The sequence below is a fragment of the Polyodon spathula genome, chromosome 5 (assembly GCF_017654505.1).
Source record: "Polyodon spathula isolate WHYD16114869_AA chromosome 5, ASM1765450v1, whole genome shotgun sequence".
Taxonomy (NCBI): domain Eukaryota; kingdom Metazoa; phylum Chordata; class Actinopteri; order Acipenseriformes; family Polyodontidae; genus Polyodon; species Polyodon spathula.
Window position 1 is genome coordinate 51,633,786 of NC_054538.1, and position 22,755 is coordinate 51,656,540.

The 22,755-nt window shown below is 36.7% G+C and overlaps 1 protein-coding gene across 1 annotated transcript in view; it reads left to right on the plus strand.

Moving 5' to 3' along the window:
* The window catches only part of LOC121316042 (piggyBac transposable element-derived protein 5-like), a 53,704-nt gene extending 39,112 nt beyond the window's left edge, over positions 1-14,592 (plus strand). Inside the window, exons 4-7 of the mRNA XM_041250744.1 lie at positions 6,785-6,965; positions 8,830-9,027; positions 10,393-10,498; positions 11,316-14,592. Coding sequence (XP_041106678.1) covers positions 6,785-6,965; positions 8,830-9,027; positions 10,393-10,498; positions 11,316-11,511 — 681 coding nt within the window. The 3' untranslated portion in view covers positions 11,512-14,592. The remainder of the gene's footprint in view (positions 1-6,784; positions 6,966-8,829; positions 9,028-10,392; positions 10,499-11,315) is intronic.
* The last annotated feature ends 8,163 nt before the right edge of the window (positions 14,593-22,755 follow it).

A 22,755-nucleotide genomic window follows, 5' to 3' on the forward strand; every position in this document is an offset into this window, starting at 1 on the left:
ATGTTTGTTTGGAAAACTGTGCTTCCTTATTTTGTAATTCAAAAAAATGTGACATTATTGGTAGGGGGTGAATACTTTTTCTGCAAACGCACCGTGTTGTGTGTGTGTGTGTGTGTGTGTGTGTGTGTGTGTGTGTGTGTGTGTGTGTGTGTGTGTGTGTGGTGTATGTGTGTGTGTGTGGTGTGTATATGTGTGTATATGTATATATATATATATATATATATATATATATATATATATATATATATATATATATACACACACACACACTACTGTGCAAAAGTTTAGACGTTGCATTTTTCTATTCTGATGCATTATGAGCATCAACAATTTAGTCAAAGCCTCGACTAGTGTATTCTACTCTTACAACAACCTTGACTTGCATAAATAAGGAAAAACATTGAGTGAAATAGCTTGCATCACTTGATTGTCAAGGTGTGGTATCAGAAGCATAATCAAGAAGTAGAGAAACATCATCTGTAATTGACAAACCCAGGACTGGAAGACCCAAATAGCTGTCTAACAAGGATGAGCAATACTTGAAGATAATATCCTTAAGGACTAGTAAACTCTTTTTACAAATTGTAGTATTTAAGTGAATCATAAAAGTATATACTACTTTTCAATTTGTTTCTTCTAAATGCTTTATGGTAAGCCTGATGTTAACATTGAAGTTTAGCAAGGACTGTGGCCAAAGATTTTTTTACTAAAATACATAAAGAAGTGTTGGCGCTGCTTTGTTTTATTAACATGTTTAACATAATAGCAACCAAATCCATGGCTTCCATCATATAAAGGGATTACAGTTTTGTTCAATGGCTTTCAACACCCCCACTATTAAAAATGTTCCAAGTGTCACCGCTTCGAAATGCAAAAGAAAAAAAAAAGTTTTGCCTAAAATTATGTGGTCTATAATCTCTCTCCCTTCTCTTTGGATTTTCTTGTGTTTCCTCAATGATAATATCAGCTGCTAGTAACGTAGAATCCATGCTGAAGATCAGGATGACTCGATCTGAAGTGCTGTCACTCTTTTTATACTGGTGGCAGTGGTTTCGCTGTCGCTCGTCACTCTCGTAATTTGCAAATTTTTTTTGAAAGTGATGACAAAAATAAAAGTGGAATCATCACTAGTGTCTATCGTTTCTGTTTGTACTATAAAAAAAATCCCTTTTGTTAGTCACATACAATGTCTCTCCAAGAAGGGATCGCTAAACCATAGAATCACTGCTGCTGATCAGAGCAGCGTCTCAACCTCTCGATTCACTAACTCTGCAACATTCTCATGGCTTTCACAACTACAGAGAGTTCTGCTCAAACCTTTGCATCCGCTGAAAGCGGTAAGCTTGTGCGCGCTAATTAAAAAGCAAAACTGTTAGCCAATACTGTAAATTGTCGCAGAAGAAAATTCCACTAGTTTTTTCAGCGCGGCCACAGCAAGAGTGAACTAGAACAAACAGAACAAGTTGTAGAAGATGAAGTCTTGGATTCGGAACACCAAAAAAGAACAAACAAAGTTCACAAGTGTCAGATAAAAGAAAAAGAAAACAAACAGCAAAGTTTTAGCGTTATTGGAAAACTCTGTTTCCATGGGTTGTCTATGATGAAATTTCACAGATGTACTTACTGCATTGCTGCAAATAAATGCAACACATTTACAAAAGGCTGCTGAGATTTCTTAAAGGACAATTTGACAAAACACAGCCATACAAAAGTTAGACTCCTTAGACTCCTTAGTTAATGGAAGATAAGCAGCAACCTGGAAATGCTCTTGCAAGCGGCCTTCTAAAGTTAATTGGAACTTATGAATTTATAGCTGCTTTTCATTTCATAGCTGATGTTATGGGTGTGATTTGGAATTTTGTGTCGCACGTTCCAAAATCAAGACATAGACTTTAGCTGTGTTAGCATGGCTTTATCTTCTACATTATCAGCTTTAGAGGAATTAAAGATGGCATCAGGGAAAAACCTAAAGAACTTCGAATCCACTGTACCAGCTGAACCAGATGGTACCTTTGAATGGTCTGGTCATGTAATTAAAGACAGTCAAGAACAGAGGGCTACATTTTCAAAACTGAACACACAGTTTTTGGATAATCTGTGTGAAAACATACACAAACGTTTTGAATGTCGTGAAATCTTCTCTTGTGTTTTTGGTGTTCGATCCAGGACATTTACCAGCACCAACATCTGGTAAATTTTCCTCCTATGGGGAAACTGAACTGTAAACATCTGTAAAGCATTTTCAAAGTAACTGTTTGATCCTGTGACTGAAAGTGAGAGTGGAAAATAGTGAAACCAATGCTAAGTGATAATTTCAGAGAAACACCTTTGTAGGCACATGGTCAAAACTGTTGGTCAGTGATCATTTTAAAACTAGCTTTCCATGCTTAACAAAAATCGTTTCTATTGTAAGTGTAATACCGATGTCAACAGTTGACTGTGAGCGTGGTTTTAGCCGCTACAATGCGATAAAATCAGACATACGAAACCAACTTAAAAGTGAGCCATGTAAACCTACTAATGCAAATGTCTGTCAACTCAGACATGCCTAATCTTGACAAAATATCTGAATTTAATTTTGAAAAGGCTTTCAGATATTGTTGTATGGACAAAAAGCGCAGGGTTGTAGTTTGAATCTATAACAGAGAGGAGTTGAAAATCTTGTTGGAAAAGTAAAGCAAGAATATTGTACCAAACAATACATACAGTTTTGTTAAAATGAAGATGATTTGTAGTATATAATATTCTAACTTTTTTTTTTCTTTTTATTGTAAAACACTCAGTAAACAATTACATTTTTATGTTATTGTATACCATTGACTGGTAGATTTTAGCTAAAGTGTTAACACAATTCTGAAATATTGTACTTTCATTTAGGAAACCTGAAATGAATATAGAAATAAGTTTGCTTGTTATGAAATATTGACTTATTTGTGTACCATTGCCATTTGAAATATTGCAAAATAATTGCAAATAAATAAATAAATCCTGGTATAAGTACTTCATAATGCATTCTGTGTCTATAGGTAGCTTTTCAGGGCAAATAAATCTGATTCTTGAGTTTTAAAGTTCTAAAAGTTTACTGCTGTAAATGACCAATTTATTTAAACTGTAGAACATTATTAAAATGTTTAGTTAAATAATTGTTTTGGTCAATACAGTCATTTAAGGTATAAAATAAAAAACAGGATTCATAACACCCTTGAAGACTTGAGCTGTGCACCAGTAGTGACTACTGAATATCTGTAGCGACTAATATTTTTAGAAAGGATTAGTCACTAGTGACTACAAAAATCTAGAACCCAGGGGAAACCCAGACTGGTGGATAGATGTATTGACCACCCTGAAGCAGGCAGAAAGCAAACTGGTGGAAGTTTGGTCTTTGGAAAATTGACAGATTCACATTATACATTCTGCCAAAAAGAAGGCGTCTGAATAACTAATGAACCAGGCTAGTGCATCGATTCCAAAAGTGTTTTCTGCAGCTTTAGAAGAATTTCAATCAGAGGGATAAACAGGTGCAGAAAAAACGGTCAAAATAACCCCCATAGTGTCTAAATTGGAGAGTAAATTACAATGTCCCAAAAATCTGGACTGCTGGCATTTGTCTATAATCTGATTTCTTGATTTTATACAAATATATTTAATCTTCAGGTATTCTGTGTATTATTACGTGATTATGACCCTCTGTATGCAATAAAATATATATCCACAGTAGGCCTCTTATGATTCAGGACACAAAATACAGTTCTAAAGACTTGTCTTCAAAAACGTTTTTGAAGTTTTAATATAAAGTCATTTTGACAGTTTATACCCGTGGGAGTTCATGCCAAGAAATGCCAAAAAAGCAGAAGGTCCAGACAGTAGAGTCAAATTGACATGTACGCTACTGATTTCATAGATTAGTGCACTTGAATAACTACAAGATGTCTAGCCAGGACAGGTCTGCAAGAGAAGGACATTGAAAATGAATGCAAGACAGACAAACTCAAACACATCAATTTCAATAATGTCAGTTTTGTGATTGCATCAGCTTAACTGGAAAAAAAAAACTCATGAATGAATGACAGCTTTACTGGCAGATCTTAAAGAGCAACTTGGTACAGCTCTGAAGTTTCACAGTTGTATTTTACTGATGCATGCTTCTTGTTTAGAATCCCTTTGCATATCAAAAAAGAACACAAAAATGCTTAACATAAAAAAGAACAGCCCTACTACAGTAGCAGGTACAGTTTACAGTGCCTCTGGGTTTCTGATTGCATCATCAATTCCAGATTTTTAAATCCATTGATGGAAATGTCTGGTCTACTTTTAATGTTTCCAACAAACTGGCTTCATCACTGCTATTCTCATATCCACTTTGATATATGACACATTATTTATCTTGTCCAGCGCTAATTTAATCTGTTTCTGTATACCAATCTGTCAGAGGGTGGGATCGCTACGGGTACTGTATGCAACTCTGTGATTGGTGCAAGTATTATTGGCGATCCAATCAAAATAGCCACTAAAGTCCAAATAAAGTATCCGCCTGTTGTACAGTGTAGTCTAGGTTAAGATGTGCGCTGTAATTAAAATAAATAAATACATTTAAAAAAAAAAACGTAACCTTTTAATGCTCCCCCCTCCCCACCCCCAGTTTGAGAACCGCTGGTCTAATCTACTGCAATTAGAAAAAGAAACCGTAACAAGGTAGTATTGGTGGGCTGTCAATCAAAACTCTAATTTGCAAAGCATAACTGCGCTGCAAGATTGTTTATCTAGAGGCAGGACGGTAAGAGGTCAGTGTTAAAGTCATGTGATCCTAAAGGCGTAATTCCGTGAGACAGAACAGAACTGAACAACCTGATTTGGTGAAACCGTTCCACCTTCCTGTGTGGAACATGTTGTTCTGTCAAACAGCCCGGTCTGCACACGGTGAAACATAGTGAAGCCCCACAGGTGCAGCTATGGACAAACGTTTTGCATCAACTACATTTTCTTTCTGTTGGATTGAGAGCAGGGCAGGGCGATATGACAATAAAAATATTGTCACAAATAAATTATATCGTTCCATTTAATTCTATTAAAAATAATAATAATAATAATAATAAAAAATTGTTCCACCCTTATCGTGTGCATAAGGTAAACTGAACGCATTATGCTTTGGATTTTCATAGGGAGGTCAGTAAGTATTAAAGATTAATATTTGTATGGCAGCATATTATTTCAGTTTTTAATTACAGAACTCCTATTATTTCATTGAATGCCAAGTCAACCATTTACTCAATCAGGCGTCACGTTAAATTTCAAACAAGTTATTTTTTAATTATGTTTGATGTACCAGATGAATGGAAAGCCAAAGTGCTTTATTTGTAAGCAACATGTGTCTGTTGTGAAACAATCCAACATTAAAAAACACTGAAGCAACCCATGGCAAGAAATATGATAAATATATAGGAACGGTACGTAAAAATAAATACAGCCATTGAAAAGCAGCAATTGATGTTTACTGATGCTTGTAGCATAAGTGATGCTGCTGTTAAGGCAAACCTGATTGCTCACGAACATTTTCATGCTTGGATATTCGTTCAAGATTTAGATATGTGTTTGGATATTCGTTTTAAAAAAGTTATCAAAGCTATTATATGTAGCACTGTATAAAAGTTGAAAAATATTCCAGAAATATGAAGGGCCTTACTTTACCCCCGTGAATTAACCGTAAAACAAAGAAAGCAATACAATAGTTAAATCGTGTGTGTATTTCAAGTAAAAACACTTTTTTTGTTGTTTTGTTTTTAAATAACACTATGTAACACAATTTTTGTTCCTGGGTAGTAAGTGTTATTTCCTAATTGCTTATGCCTCAAAAGTACAGAACCTGGCTATTATTCCCACAAACTTTGCTTTTGTGACCAGGACAGTGATATTTCGAAATATCACTATTTCCAATGGGAAAACGGGCAAATGTGTGTCTTTTCGTTCACATAAAGTCAGAAAAAAACAACATATGAATCCAACTTAACATGTATTTATACTAAAGTAATACAAAAATGACTACAAAAGATTTAGAAGTGAGTAGTTTTTCGAGATTTACGATTAACTGTAAATACAGTATAATCGTAAATCTCGAAAAACTACTCACTTCTAAATCTTTCGTAGTCATTTTTGTATTACTTTCACTATCACCAGGAGAACGCCTCCCAATGCTCCCCTCCCCTCGCAGCAGCAGTGGCGCCAAAAGAGTAAATCTCGCTGCCAGCTTCCGCGACATTTTTTGTAATATACAGAGATAAAATAATTTCTGATGGATATAGACATTTGTTTTTTGCCTTAGAATACATGTGAAGAAACGTTAATTCTTTTATGTTTGTCCCAACACTATTTTTTTTAAACTTGTATTCTACTGAAAACCTCCCTGGTTTAGATCAAATTAATGTACTACAGCATATTCTGGGGAGATCAACAAGAAGAGATTTGAGCTGCTCTTCCTGCTAAAAAGCAGTCTTTTGAAGATTCTGCTGATTGCTGTTTCACTGGTGTTTTCCATACCTCTAGTTTAACTGTTTAAAAATGCATGAAGGTCATTTTACATACAGTTACTGTATGAAGACATTGCAGATTTCTATGTTGTATTTTGACTGTACCTGATAATTATTTATGACAAGCTGCTTTGGTTTGAGGTAACCTTTTCTCTTTTAGCCCTTTTATGTACTGGTATTCTTTCTCTTCACCTAGTATATTTGTCTCCCTGCTGTTCTTTTGTAATGACTTGGCTATATTCCTCTTTTGTCTTTTCTGTAAGGTTTACGTTCACTTGAAAGAAGGGGCTGGTCCTGACAGTTTAGACGCATTAAAGAACAAACCGCAGCTGCACAGTTTAGTTGCAAAGCAGCTCTGTCAGAATCTTTCTGGGAAGAATTCTATCATTTTCACCGGACCAAGCATCACCAGCCTCAACCTGTTTGAAGAGTTTGAGAAAAAAGGTTTGTGACTGAGCTACACTGTGTTTAAAACAATTTTTGGGTGTACCTAAAATTGCCCCCTCGTAAGCGCTGCTGTCTTTTAGAGCTCTGCAAGACTGCATAGTTATCTGTTTGCACTTAGACTTTATTAATTTTACCACAGCAGTGTCTTCTAGATATGCTACTGGCTGAAAGCATGCCAGTTAACAGGGGAAGTGGTTATTGACAGGAAAGCCAGTAAAGGGGTGGGGACAATTTCACTCTTTAGTTGAAATGACCCAGGAAATACAAGACAGTCTCAAAGCATGGCTTGTAGACAAAGATTGTACTTTGCATGACAGAAACAGTAAGTAAAAGAAGTGCCAGCTTAATTTAAAACTAAGCCAATGTTGTTGTGTTTGGTTACAATGGTGTTTATAAGACTTCCAAGCTGACATATAGTTAATTATAACAGGAAATACTTTGATCCCAAGCTCCTGTCTCTGTCCCCAGAGTTCTTGTTACTGCAGCCAGCAGGAAGCCCAGGAGATTTGCATGACAGGGTTTTCTAGGCTTAGCACTTTAAAGACCAGGGCTGTTACCCATAATCAAACAGTCTATTGAACACTGCAGAGTTTCCATTGCAAACCTATGAGAGCAGAACACAATAAGATGCCACTAGGTGCATATAGTGGCTGCAATGCACAGTTCATAAGGTTGTATTATGCAAACTACAGTTTACTTCAGTACACAAAGTGGCCATGATGTGGACTGGCAAATTAATACTGCTATGGTGCCTTTGCACTGCAGTGGATAACCAGAGTTTATTGGCATGTACCATTGTGAAACCATTGTTATGTCACATGAAAATGTTACCACTGTGGTATATTTTTACTTATGGCATACACTTGTGCTGCCATTGCCCTGCTGGCACTGAGGCAATACAGTGCCTTAATGATAATTTGATGAAGGTGAAACAATGAAAATACAGTAGATGGCGGTTATTAGCAACCCTGATAAAGACAACTTTTGGTTATTAACAACTTTTTCCAAGAAACCAGTCCCATCCCATATACTTTAATGTTAATAGAATTCTGATATTAGCAACTGCACGCCGTTTATTGACAACTTTATTACTAGTTGCCAGGGCTACAGAGTGCACTTGCATGATTTATGCACGTACTTCATGCAGCTTTTATAACGGACTGATTTCGCAATTGCGTGTTTCTGGTTGACATAGGCAGAATTGTGTCTTTGAAACTGGCTACGAAGCTGCACACAAAATTTAAATGAATTTACATGCCAGAGGTGGTACATTGTAAAAAGCAGACAACGTTGGACAATTTCTTATTTTAAAATTGTGTTCTTTAGAATTGATTGTAAGCACAACACATATTTTTATGTTTGCTTTACTCATTGTAAGGACAATTGTAGTACATTGTTGTGTAGTACTATTTAAACCTACACACTTTTGTTTGTTTTACACACGCGTGAAGTAAACCGTTCTATGTTTGGGTATTTTGTGTTTCTCAAGTTAATTTTTTGACATTAACATTTAAAAAACATGTATTCCAGTGCCATATTTGTACAGTATATATCATTCCATATAAATACACTCAAACGGGGGCTTTTCACTTATTGGCAACTTTGGTTAATGACAACTTTTTGCTGCTTGTGATGAATTGGCAAAGCAAATTTGTATTCACCTTACAAGAAAAACTGTGTATTGCTATATCCTTAAAGAAACACTTCAGAAGTACAGGTCAAAAGATGAAGCATTGGTCACAGCTCATATCTGGCTTTACTTGCAGCTTTAGATAAACCTTCAGCTGGCATCCACCTAGGGAATTCTGCAGGATTTCATGATAAAGCAAACACTGACATTCATGGCTGGTCTCTTCTGCAGATATATACTGCTGTGGGCTTCTCAGCTCAAGGAAAAGTGACTGCACAGGCCTTCCACAGTCCATGTTAACAAACCATGATGCCCCACAGAGAAGAGGACAGTACAAAACCAAGATGAAAGGAAACATGTCCTTGATCTGCTGGTATAATAAAGGCCATTTCCGCTTTCTCACCAATGCTTACTCTCCAAGCAAACAAGGTCAGTAATGGAACTATATAAAGTTTAGATTTGTATTCTTGCATTTTATTCATGTTTAGGTCATCACAGTGTAGTACAATTTATTTACTGGGTCATTCCATATGAAATTCTTAAACATTTTTAGTCTTCACTTTGAATTTGCAAATGGGGGGGGTTTAGTGTGAGGAAAACAAAGCAAACTAATGACAAGTCTCCCAATCTATAAACAGTAACGCCAAGATATTACGCAAACTTATTAAAATTGACATGGATATTCTGTTATCACCCAGGAAGCGGTTCAAGAACAAACGTAATTAACAAAAAGGCTTTCACAAGGTTGCATTTATGAAAAAGAAAATTACAAAACTGTAAAGGTACTTTTTGTGAGTTTAAAAAAACAAAAAAAAACAGGCTATAATAATAAACCAGTTAACCAGTATGTTTAGGGTAAGGGTTAACTATGGAAGGATGGGGCTTGCAGCATACATACTGTTTGAGTTTATTGTCTTGTATGGGAATTATGATGTATGTTTCAATGATTGCTATGAGTTTTTAAATTTTTAGATTAAGCAGAAAGGGAGTTAAGCCTCTTAAACTTGTGTTTCTGCTGGCAGATGTTAGGTAATAGAAATGGGGTGGTGTAAATGGGATGTCTGCAGGGAGACGTCAGACCAGGGAAAGCATAGCAACTAATGGCGGGGTAAAACTGAGACACTACGGCTCTTAGTGTTTTATTAACACAAAGAAAATAAAAGGTTTGAACAAAGCAGCACACAGCACTTTGGGCCAAAACAAATAGACAAACAAAACAGACTAAAACACTAAACAGTAAAAAGTATTGTGCTTGTTTAATAACCAGCACACTTAGCAAATGTTATTTTTAGTCATAATTGTCCTACCTCTCTCATTTTCTTGAACACACAACCCTGCGTTCGAGAAAACTGATTCTTTATATGCAGCACTTTAATCTGCACATGGAGTGATTGTGTAATCCCTGTGCTTAAATACAATTATACACTTTACACCAACTGTGCTACATAACCCACACTCTGTGCACCAATACCTACACCAACAAGAACACGCCACATACAACATATAATGCAAAATACACACAGGAGCACGTGCACCCTGCCACAGGTGGGCTTCTGGATATCCATCTTAGGGTTCATCTAGTGGTATATTGCAACAGTAAAGAGCTCACAACTGCTCCAGTGGGAACCCCAGTTCTTGAGACCATTCTGTTTTGGAGATTGCACATACTGTATACACTTTTACCTATATATTGGAAACTGCAAATGCATTTATTATGGGAATTCCTCAGAATCCAGACAATTTTTCCATGTTATGTATTTTTTGGTTGATCAAAAATAAATGTAACCCTCTTAGGAGTGATAATCAAGAGGAAAAGTGGTGAAGTCCCCTGTCCTTTAGCAGTAGAAGCCTTTGCAGCACATCTGAGCTACATCTGCAAATATGATGACAAGTACAGCAAGTAAGTGATTGTTTGTGATGCAATACAAGTTTTAAAGTGGTTGTAGTGAAGAAAATAATCCCATAAAGTTTACCTGTCGAGTACTTCCATTCACTTTATAGTATTGTAAAAAAAAATAAATAAATAAAAATCTCTGTACTGGCTCCTGCAGAACAGGATGGAACATCAGATGCCCCAATTTCAGCAACCCCTATTGGACAGGCAGAAGCTTCCTGGGCTGGGAGCCTGCCTCCAGGTTTCAGTAATATCCAACTTTTAAGATCTGTGGGTGAAAAGAGGATTTCCTCTACAATGAAAATGGAGATGGCCCATTGGTCTTCAGTTGTTAGTGGGTTACTGCAGTGGGGCGACATTGAAATTGGGCATTTTCAAATTAGGTGATAAAAAGCTATTTGTTGATAGTTAGCAAACAAAAAACAAAGTCTGATCTGAAATACTGTTAATCGGAGGTGCTATTCGTTTACATGGCATTACACCATTTCCCGAAGTTGTGATTTTAAAGTCTGTTAGATTGGCAAACAAGGCCCTAACACTTTAATCAATAGTGTTTTGTAGAGTATTGATCTGAATTACATGTGTTGCGTGTACCTGCACTGTGGCATCTTAAACTTGGCTCATAAACTCCTTCATTAACATGTTAATGAATGTTGAATCGCCAAATTAATTAATAGTTGACACTAATCGAGTATGATGTCACATTTGTACTAAAGAAATGTCTATGTGCTACAGGACCTAACGTACCCAAAGATATACTGTAAATGTAATACCCTTGTTAGCTCCAGTGCATACATATAAAACATGTTTAATCTGTTCACAGGTACTTCATTTTCCACAAACCCAACAAGACTTGGCAACAAGTATTTTGGTTGACAATAAGCATAGTTATAAATAACGCCTATATCCTGTACAAGATGTCTGATGCCTATCACATGAAGCGCTACAGCAGAGCACAGTTTGGTGAGAGACTTGTAAGAGAACTGTTGGGTTTAGAGGAGTGCTCCCCCACCCAATGATGCAATGATGTGCACTCCCATGCATTTGTGAAGAAAGAGGTACTTGCATTTGTTGGAAAGCTCCAAAAGACTCTGGGCAAATTGTAAAGGTGTCAACATCACCAGGACTGATGAATGCAGCTCTTCCAAACTTGATAACACTTGTCATTCTCTGTGCAGTATTGCAGGATACAAGATAACCATATGTTTCGATAATCTCAGTATGTAGGTTGCATGGTGAAAAGTAAAACCCAAATATGTCTTTTTCCAAATTTTTTTTTTTGTTTGTTTATATATTTTAAAAAATCACATTCAAGTCTTTTTTGTTATTATTTGTACTATACACTTTTAAAATGCAAGTAAAAAATTGTTTGGGTTTTGTGACTACCCATAGTGAAAGGGCACGTAGCAATATATGTCTGTATATGTAAATGAATGCACATACTATATATCCATATCAAATCTGTTGTGTGGTATGAAAGGGCAGATAAACATGTGTGAAAGTAGTGGAACAACGTATTCAGCACACAGTAAATATATATGCAGTAACAATTTATATACGCATTGTGTACTTTTCCGTTAGCTGGTGGGTTAAGACAATCATAACCTTCTGCACCACTGTCCCTTTACCAGAGCTGATAAGCCATTCACAAATGCCATAAGTACCATCTGCTAAAAACAAAGAATTTCAGACTTGTGTATTGTATGTAATGCTGTTGTTTAAATGTGAGGTGGGTATAAAGCAGTTAATGGTTTGCCTGACCAGTTTACTTGATGTGACCCGTTCTGTCATCGACCTAAATGTACTGAAAGTACCTGTATGCAGTCAGCTTTTTTGCATACACGTGTCATTTTCGCTTCCTTCTGTTCACTTTGAATTGGGCTCACAGCTATTATTATTCTGAAAGGAGATTTTAAAGTTGCTTAAAGGTGCCCCAGCGACAAAGCTTTTCATTTTGATTCTAATCCCAAAGGCATTGTGTGGTGTTGAGCTAAATTCAATATGACCCTGATATCTTTTTAAGAAATAAAATTAACTGAACTGTTTGTTTTAAAGCCAGTAACAGTGAAGTTAACATAAAGACTCAAAAGTTAGTCTAAGTTGTTTTACTACATTTGTATCACTTATTGTGCAGTACAGAGAAACAAAGGCTTTTATAAATCAGGCATTCACACAGACTTTTTTTCATAGTCTCCACAGTTAAAACCAATTGCAGGCCTGTTGCCACTCCATGTTTTTTGACAGTGAGGTTTGGTGGAGGCTTGTTTGTGAATTGCGCAGTGTACCACCAGTGGAGTAATTGCTGTCTGACAATGCATGCAAGTATATTTCTGTTTCTCAAAAAGCTCATGTTGTACACCCTCAACTTTATTTTTATTTCTTTACTGAAGTAAAACTGAGTATGTTTCAAGTATATATCGATTCCTGATCAAAAATGTGACAAACACATTCTGCACAGTCACTGTCCGCATTTCTGTTTGGCAAAACTGATCTGAGCCTGCTGGGTACATTTTAGTACTGCCTCAGTGTGCTCAAAATGTGTATAGCTGAATGTAAAACATTTCAACAATGTTTCCTGTCTTCAGTCTATCTTTGGATTAATCTGGAAGTGAAAACAGTCTGGAAGGATTCCAGTTTAAATGTGCATTGCCCTAATATTAATTGAAGTAGTGCATGTTTCTGGAATATAATACAACATAGGAATGAATCTGACCCCAAAGTCTTAATTTAGTGTTTCATGAAACCCTAACTCTTACATGCTATATGCTAAACTTGCCAATGTATGTAAGCAACATACTTCCCCCACATAAAATATAAAGGACACACAATTATTGACCCTGAATTTATTCCTCCTGTGGACAACTTTCCATGCAGTGTTTGATAAATTCCACTGAAATGTCAAATCTGTTATAAAATATTAAGTCTAATTGTTAATAAAATCCTCCTGCCTCGTAAACAACAAAAGTAAAAGTAAATGAGGAGAGTTGGATCAGAAGCCATAAATGTTCAGTTCCATCAGTGACCAATAATTCAGGGTTCACTGCAATTTAACTTCTGTCCTGAATACATGCTTTTTAAAGCTTAAAAATATGGAACATTTTTCAATGTAAAGGTTCAATAAAACAAACCTTTCTGATACGCTTTGCTTTGGAGAATACAGTCCAAGATAGATGCTTGCCTGGAGAATGTGAGTATGAGCCTGTTTTTTCAAAGTGGATCAATCGCCTGTGTAACACATTTACTATTGAGGGGGCAATTTACCTGTGTACAGTCCTGAGCCTGTCGCCTCGGCCCCGCTGACCCATCCGGGCTCCAGAATGGTAGCAGCACATTCTTCTTACTGTTTTATTACTGCCGCACGACTTAGTTTGTTTTGTCTACATTCATTATGGCAGCATAGATTCACAACGTCTTCTCATTCTGGCTTGCAATTGACCTTACGCTGGTGACGTCACTCTACCAATCACAGCGCTAGCTCAAAGCACATGTGTCCGTGGTCCGACAAACAAACGATGAAGTGCCATAGAAGTACATTAAGACACCACTCAGACTATCAATTAAATCGTTGATCATATCTATAAAATGGTAAAAAGATGTGCCTGGGGTACCTGCAACTCAGACACAAGGTATCTCGAGAGAATTCATGGGGTGAAGTTCGTCCCTTTTCCGAAACCAAGGACGCAAAAAGAAAAACGCCAACTTTGGATTAAGCTTTGCAGCCGACTTCATGACCAGCTGAACGTAAATAAAGTTCATGGGAACAAGCATTTATTTGTCTGCACTAAGGTAAAAATATATGTATTTATTAGACATCCAAAAATTATAAAATTATTTTAAAGTCTGTAACTTTACAGAAATGTAAATTACTACACAAGTCCCCAAAGTTCTTAGGGGAAAAAAAAAAAAAAATTGTCTTTAAAAAATAATATATCAATAAATAAATAGATTAAGGCACATATTCCTGGTGTCCTTTCATTTAGGTAGATGGATATTTTAAAATATTGTACTGAAAATGTGATCTCTTAATATGACAAATTGTCACTGTACAATAAGAACAAACTTAAAAAGTTATAAGGATTACAGTATTGCATAAGAAAGTGTGGGAACCTGATAGTTCAGTTACTCGAGCTAAATTAATAAGATTATATATATATATATATATATATATATATATATATATATATATATATATATATATATATATATATATATACACACAATATTGTTTTTTTTATTATTATGACAATAATGGTTTAAATTACACTTCTTAAATCTAGTAAAATATTTATTTTATTATATTTATTGATTTTCAACACCGACTGGAATCCATAGCAGACCATGCATACATTTTTTAACTTTTTAGATCAGTAAATTACAGTATGTTAGGCAAGATAACTCTTGATATTTATTCATTAACGTGTTGCAAGGTTTTGAAGTACAAATTGATTAAATCTTGAATCGGGAACATGTTTGTAGCATTTTGCTCAACTTTTTTTTCTTTTCATTAGGATTTGCTTAATTTACTACATAGTGCTTTGTTGTCATGTTGTTTTATCGTCCGAGAAGAACCCAAGGTTGTCGCTTAAATATCAGGCATATACATTTGTATTTCACTTTTTTTTAATAACGAAACAAAGAATTGCCTTAGCTAACATATTAACCCTTTGCAGTCCTATGTCGGACCTGGTCCTACATCGCGAAAATCCCTTTCCGGTCTGTCCGACATTGCCGAAAACCATGGTCTAACACGGCATGGGGAATGGAGGGGCTGGGAAGGGGCAGGCTATAAAACCTTTGTCCACCTTGACCTTGATCAAGGGAGGCAACTGCTTGAGGTCTGATGTTGCTGAACGAAGGTTGTTGCAGGAGATGCAGGAAGACTGAAGGCAGGACAACCCGGTGGAGAAGCCATGTTAGAGGCCATTGAGGAGGTATTCAACAAAGTGCCGATCGGGGTGGAGGCTGAGGGCTTCAGATAAAGCCGGGGCATTGATGGGAGAAGAGACAGTCAGGGTTGATTGTTATTTAGTATGTTTCAGCGGGCAGATGGATTTTGCGTGGGCATCACCGCAGAAGGAACATGAGTGAAGAAATCAGCAGGTGGAGTTGTTGCAGATCGATCATTGAAATTTTTACAAATTTGGCAATCCATGGAGATTTTGATAGGGCAGCCAAATCTATCTACAACTGAGGAGGTGTTAGTCAGGGCTGATGAGTGGATTGGGCGAACAAGAGCTGTGGCTCGGTAGTTGAAATTAGGAGAGGACCGTGGAAACCAGGAGGAGCTAGATAGACTGGCAACAGCTGTTTTAGGCAGAGGTGGGTGGAGAGACTAGTAGAGCTGCAGACCACACAGGCATATGCTCTCAGGCCACCAAATATCCTGTGGAACAGGTTGATGTCCGGTCTTGACCAGTTGATGACAATGTTATCTGTTCCAAGGACTGCTGCTGCCTTAGCTGAGAAGCTTTCGTGATAATCGTAAAACATGGTGCCCCCATAGCGGACAGCCAGTTCTACGACGGAGGCTAGGTAGTGGTTCAGCTCCTCTCGGTGAAAAAGTCATGACGAACTTCCCCATCCTCAGATTCTTAAGAGAGCGAGGATCAGTGGTTTTGAGAGTTACTTATACATCGCCGCATCTCGCTGTCCGCTGGTCGATGAGCTCAGATGTAGCAATGATCACGAGTACTAGATTGACATCCTTACCTGCAATGATTTGTTTACGCACAGCAGGAGAAACGCTGATGCGCCTGGAGACGATTGCATCAGAGGCAAGTGTGAAAGAGGAGCCGTGATTGATGGTCTCAGTCACAGAGGTGGCGGCTGAAGTACTGGAGGAGTGGAGGGTCTGGGCTGGAGTGGGCTTCCAGGGAGCTGAGCCTGGTGTTGATGGCTGCCATGAATTCAGAAACTAGCTGCAGGAGGGCCTTCATATTTTGAAGCCTCCCCTGGCGGATGCTGTCTGAGTCAGAGGCTGGTGACTGTAGAGGTGGGTGAGGCCTTGGAATCGAAGAAACCACTGCTGCTGCAGAGAGTGGCTGCCTGGACCGGGTAGCTGGGCCTGGAGAGTTGAGCAGCTGGTCAGGGGGCAGAAGCTGGGTAGGGCTTGAAGCTGAGGCGGACGGGCCTGGGCAATGGGATTTGGTTGCTCTGCACTTCCGTTTTAAGGGGGAAGATGGGGACTGCCGAGATGGTGTGGCAGTACAGCTGAAAGAGCTCTTCGCACTCCGCTCCTCGAGAAAAGGCCTTCAGGAGTATAGGATAAGACCAATCCTTGAATGAAAGTTTTTTGGGCCTCAGCTGAAAGAACGTCTACTTTGGCCTAGATGGCGCATCGCTGAGTTGGGAAGATAACGGGGGGAGGCCTGGAGCGAAGTTAGACCGGCTTGGAGGGGAGCACGCACAAAACGTTGTGGTTGCCCGGCCTGGATGTCCTCCCAATCATCCGATTGAAGCGCAAACAGCGGATCCATAATCAGAAAGCCTTGAAAAGATGATTCGGTTCTCAGTTGAATCCCCCCCCCTTATTTTGTTTTTCAAACTAAACAAACACGGACAACACTCAATAAATGAAAGGTTCAAACAAACAGACAAAGATTTAAAGTAGTACTACCAAACTGAACCCATGGCACTGCCCTGGCCACGCCCCTTGACTGATGTGGTGAGTGCTGTCGAGACTATTTAGAGATGACTAGAAATGAGCTGACCACCCACCTGGAAAGGATTGTGCCGGCTGATCACTTCCCCCCAGGCGGAGTGCAGCTGAGGAAAGCTGGAGTGGATGGCATAGAGAAATGAGGTAAACAGAAAAAGCGCAGTGGGAGGTGCTCTCTACGGCGTCCCCTGAATTACGCATAAAGGCTAACGTATATATATAAATTTTGGGGGTTTGGGTCTATTTTTGTTGTTATTCCTGCACTTAAGTGGAGTTGCCGGATACGCCCGGTCTTTGGCTTTCAGTGAGCGGTCTTCTCCCCGTAACAGACGGGACCTGCGGCCAAATAGTCAAAAATCACCACTCTCACCTTACCCATACAAGCAGTCATGATCACCACTCTCACCATGCCCATACAAACAGTCATGATCACCACTCTCACCATGCCCATACAAACAGTCATGATCACCACTCTCGCCATGCCCATACAAGCAGTCATGATCACCACTCTCGCCATGCCCATACAAGCAGTCATGATCACCACTCTCGCCATGCCCATACAAGCAGTCATGATCACCACTCTCACCATGCCCATACAAGCAGTCATGATCACCACTCTCGCCATGCCCATACAAGCAGTCATGATCACCACTCTCGCCATGCCCATACATGCAGTCATGATCACCACTCTCGCCATGCCCATACAAGCAGTCATGATCACCACTCTCGCCATGCCCATACAAGCAGTCATGATCACCACTCTCGCCATGCCCATACAAGCAGTCATGATCACCACATTTAGACATTTCAGTAAGTTTAGATTGAACGAAGCAAGCTTGTCTTTTTTTACAAAGCAAAAGAAAAGCTTTTGGTTACTAAAAGCATTTTCCTGTTGAATTCCAAACCATATGTCAATCAATCAATATTTTATATAGCGCCTTTCATAGTGGACTGAAATCAAAAAGCGCTTTTACAAGATACAGTAAAAATGCATAATACATTAAATACAGTGAAAAACAAAGCATAACACATTTATTTATTTATTTTTTTAATACATTCAAATCAATTATGAATTGTAAAGTGTATATTTAATGAGTCTATTAATTGCATTCATAAATGTTGCATATTGGTTGTAATTACTTTCTTCAAGGCTCATTGCAGCTTCAATGTCCGGGCAGGGCATCTTTTTCAAGGGCTGTATTTTAGTAATTATCACTGTGAGTGTTTGAGCTTGAGGTCTGGCAGAAGTGACATGTGTCTGTGTGCTAGGCAGCAATAGGATATTTAAAAGAATTACTTTGTGAGTAAAGTAACACTGTAGAGTATAAAGTGTGTGTGTGTGTGTGTGTGTGTGTGTGTGTGTGTGTATATATATATATATATATATATATATATATATATATATATATATATATATATATATATATATATATATATATATATATATATACAAACATATATATATATATATATATATATATATATATATATATATATATATATATATATATATATATATATATAATATCACTTTGAATGTTAACTGTTTAGACTTTATTCATAGTTATTTGAATAAAACTTGGAGTCTCTTAAGAATGTTTTACTATTGTATATGATATTTATGCCCAGTTTGCACACCGAGTGACAGATGTAATAAGGTCTTATTACAATGTGTACCATTATTTGTGAAAAGACAATATGGTTAATGTTTCAAAACCACGAACACTTAAGTTCTTGATTAATCTAATTAGTACTATTAACTGTTCCTTTCACAAAAGGTTGTTGAAACGGCTATTTGGAATAAAGCCTTGATGAATCTGTCTGAGAATGTGTTTTGAGACTATTCACAGTGCTGTGCTACAAAACATGTATTTTCTTCTTTCTAACTGACACCAAAACATTGTGGACAGGATACAGGCCGAATGGAAATGTTTCTCAGTTTTGTTTAGGTGCACAGCACAGGTTTTGCGGACATTAACAACCTTAACGATATGTGTCAATTTGTTTTTTTGTCAAAGTTAATGTTTTACTTTAATCTGTTGGTATTAAATAAATGTTGATACCATATAAACATGTAAAACTGTTACCAAATGATATCTGCTGATAAAATTGTACCAGAGTGGAATATTTTTTGACGTACTGGTATTAACAAATACATGCTGGCAATTAATTGCAGTACCATATCTGTACATGTGTGCTACTGTAGGAGGTGATCCAGTGTGTTGCCATTCCTGGTAATGCTGCATTTTGCTAATCGTTTGCTAAGGTTTGTTTTTTTGGCTACTTCTTTTCTTAAAGAGATTATATTAGTACTACAAGGAAATGATTCTTTGATGAACCGTCTTCATCATATTCGTGGTATACATTATGCTGACATTAATACAGACTTATCACTGAAAGGTCTGTGAAAGCATTATATTGCATTGGTTTGATTTTGGCACTTCTATACTCCTATATCACACAATTGAGTGTTTTTAAGTTAGGGATGAACATCCTAAAAAGAAAAAAAAAAACATTTTCAAACAAAAGTTTTTTTCTAGTCAAGATTGAATGACTTTTTTACTTAATGACAAGTGGTTTGCCATCCTGATGATCAGACAAAAGCAATATTTACATGGCCCTGTACAAAGCATAAAATGCATAAGGTTTGTTTTAAATCATATAAATAATTCCGTTTTTAATCCTTATCCATGGTTAATTTGTGAAACATGTTTGACACATATTACAAATGTTGTTACCACTGCCTATTCAAAGCAAATTAAAGCAAAAAAAAAAAAAAAAAAAAAAAAAGATTTGAGACTGCTGTGATGTGTTGTAGATATTTTAAGTGCATGTCTGTGTCTTAGATGTTGTCATGTAAAATGAGAATGAAATTAGGTTTTATGAGGATGTGGTTTTTACATTCGAACCCATTAATGATTTTAAGAACTGATTTAACTTTATGGTGAATCATAGGGGAGGCCTTATTTATATTCTGTATTATATTTTCATGTATTTTTTAGTTAATGTGACTTTACACAGATTTGCACACTTCTATGAAATGGTTACAGATGTTGTACACTATTGTTCCTGTGTAGAAAAATATATGCAGTATATTAAATGTGTCCTAACAATGGAAGCAGATCCATCTTTTTTTCTTGTATCTGAGTACAATTCTATACATTTAATATGTGAACTTTATATACATCACAAATGCAATAACGAAAAAATGGACCATGAACCACAAAAAGTGCTCATAGTGCTTCAAAAACTGCCCCTTTGTCTTAACTTTGCGTGTTTCTCTATCTTTCTAAAATCTTGAACATTTTCAATTCCAGTACCTGTTTACATATTCCATGTTTTTACCCTTCAAATGTCTAAATTCCACAGTGCAGTGTGGCACTGTACATGGCACGGTCATTCCTGCATGGCATCAGAATTCGAATGCTAGGCACAAGTTCTATTTTAAAAAGAGCGCAGAGGGGAAGAACGTGTTAATTAACATATTTTTTGTTGTTGTCAGTGCTAAATGCAAATTTAAAAACACGTGTAAAATGTGTGTGTAAAGTATCAAGTAGAAATTGATAGATTATAATATTTAGATCACTGTGTTGATAATTTGTTGTGTTATTGTCGTGGAGCTGAGAGGTGTAATCCAGCAGCCGATCACACAACATTTAATATTTATGAAGGCTAAAGTTACTTCCTATGGAAGTTTTATCTAAAGAGCAGTAGTAATTCAATCCTAAGCAGTGTTCAATTTCAGGAGTTTTACTAAAAAGTTGTTTTCATACAAGTAGAGTATGGTGGCCAACATTACTGAATAAGGAGACATGTACATGTTACACACACATTGCTTTGGCATGCTTTGTTTTCATGTAATGGATATTTTTTATTAACTTTAAATTGTTGGAGGGGAACTATACACAATCAATGTGCTGGGGAACTAACTATATGCAATTTCAGGGAACTATATTCTATGCAGAAAATGCCAAGAAACTATATACCTAAAAATGCCATAGAAATAAATGAAACACCAGGGAACTATATACAGGGTGATTAAAAAATAAGTTTTACAATATGAGATATGGTGCATTAATGTGGTAAACTTACCTTCTAATCACCCTGTACATTAAATGCCAGGGAACTATATACATGAAATGAGTAGTAAAATAAGTAAAACTACACAATAACAAACCCCCATGTGACCTGAATAAATGTTTGTTATGTCAGGGTGTTTATCATAATAGGGAATGTCAATTTGCTGAATCCGAATAACGAAGAACCACCCAATTTGAATTGAACGTCAATAAATGGTACTTTTATGAAGATTACTTCACATAGACATTTAAATATTTAGAAGAAAACAAAGAAATGAAAAAGGAAAGAATGTACACTTACATGCTGAATACAGCAATTCCATGTCCTTTATATATATATTGCCTATAGAAAGTCTACACCCCTTTGAAAATTTTCACTTTTTGTTGCCTTAGCCTGGAATTGCATTAATAGTTTTATTTTTCATTTATCTACACATCCTACCCCACAGCTTCCAAGTGAAAAAAATATTTTAGAAATTTGTAGAAAATTAATTAAAAATAAAAACTGAAACAGCATGGAGTGTGGGTGAAGTTTTCAAACATTCTGCTTTTTCAGATTCTCCAGATGAGGGTAATGCATAGCTTGATCCAACCTGGCCTCTTTCATCTTATGAAACACCTACATAAAAAAAAAAAAAAAGATAAAACGCAAAGAAATAAATTCCCCACATTTCATTTCTCATGCAGCTATAAAATACTATGACAACCATCACGGTAACATGAATATTAACTGCTAAATATAGCACATTCCTGTTTTTCACAAACGAACATTTAAAAAAAAAAAAAAGAGCCCTATTTCTATATTACAAATAAATGACAACATACCATTTGGTTTTGATATAAGGCATTTCTGTAATGAGAAATTCATCTCTTTTGGTCTTGTTTTTGTTTTTTAGGACTACCAGAGAACAATGATGTTATTGGTGTATACAGGGGAGAAATAGATTATTCTTTACAATTGCTGAAAAACTAAAGAATTGAACTTACTGCATTCTCGTGCTGCTCCCTTGAAATAGCAGCATCGTTATTTAAAACATTAATTTCCAAAGGGTGAAATATTTGTGGGGTTTAATAAAGTAGCCTATATAGTCTAACTTTTTGAGTGTTTAAAACAGAAGATAGTTATCACTAAAAACTGTTGGATTAATTTGCTAATATTTTTTTTTAATTCATTGATAATAGCCTACTTTATAGTTTTAGTTCCCCTTCCGCTATTTTTATTAAAGTAATTTTGTTTAGTTTACCAGGTTCTTGTAAATACTTCTAAATGTAGCCTATATAGGTTTTTACTAATTTCCCAGTTTCATGTGTATGACTGAGTGTAGATGCAGCATGAACTTGATTTTTTTTGCACTTGTCAAGTTCCTTTCTGATGTCGGCGTCTAGTTGTCATGTGACTCGTCCTTGCTCACTGATTGGATATCTGACCAGGGCGATTGCATGAAAATAGAGCCTGGCTCGATCATTGCACAGTGCAATTTCAATGCAATTTCGGTACAGTCCAGTTGCATTCGGTGCATGCGATT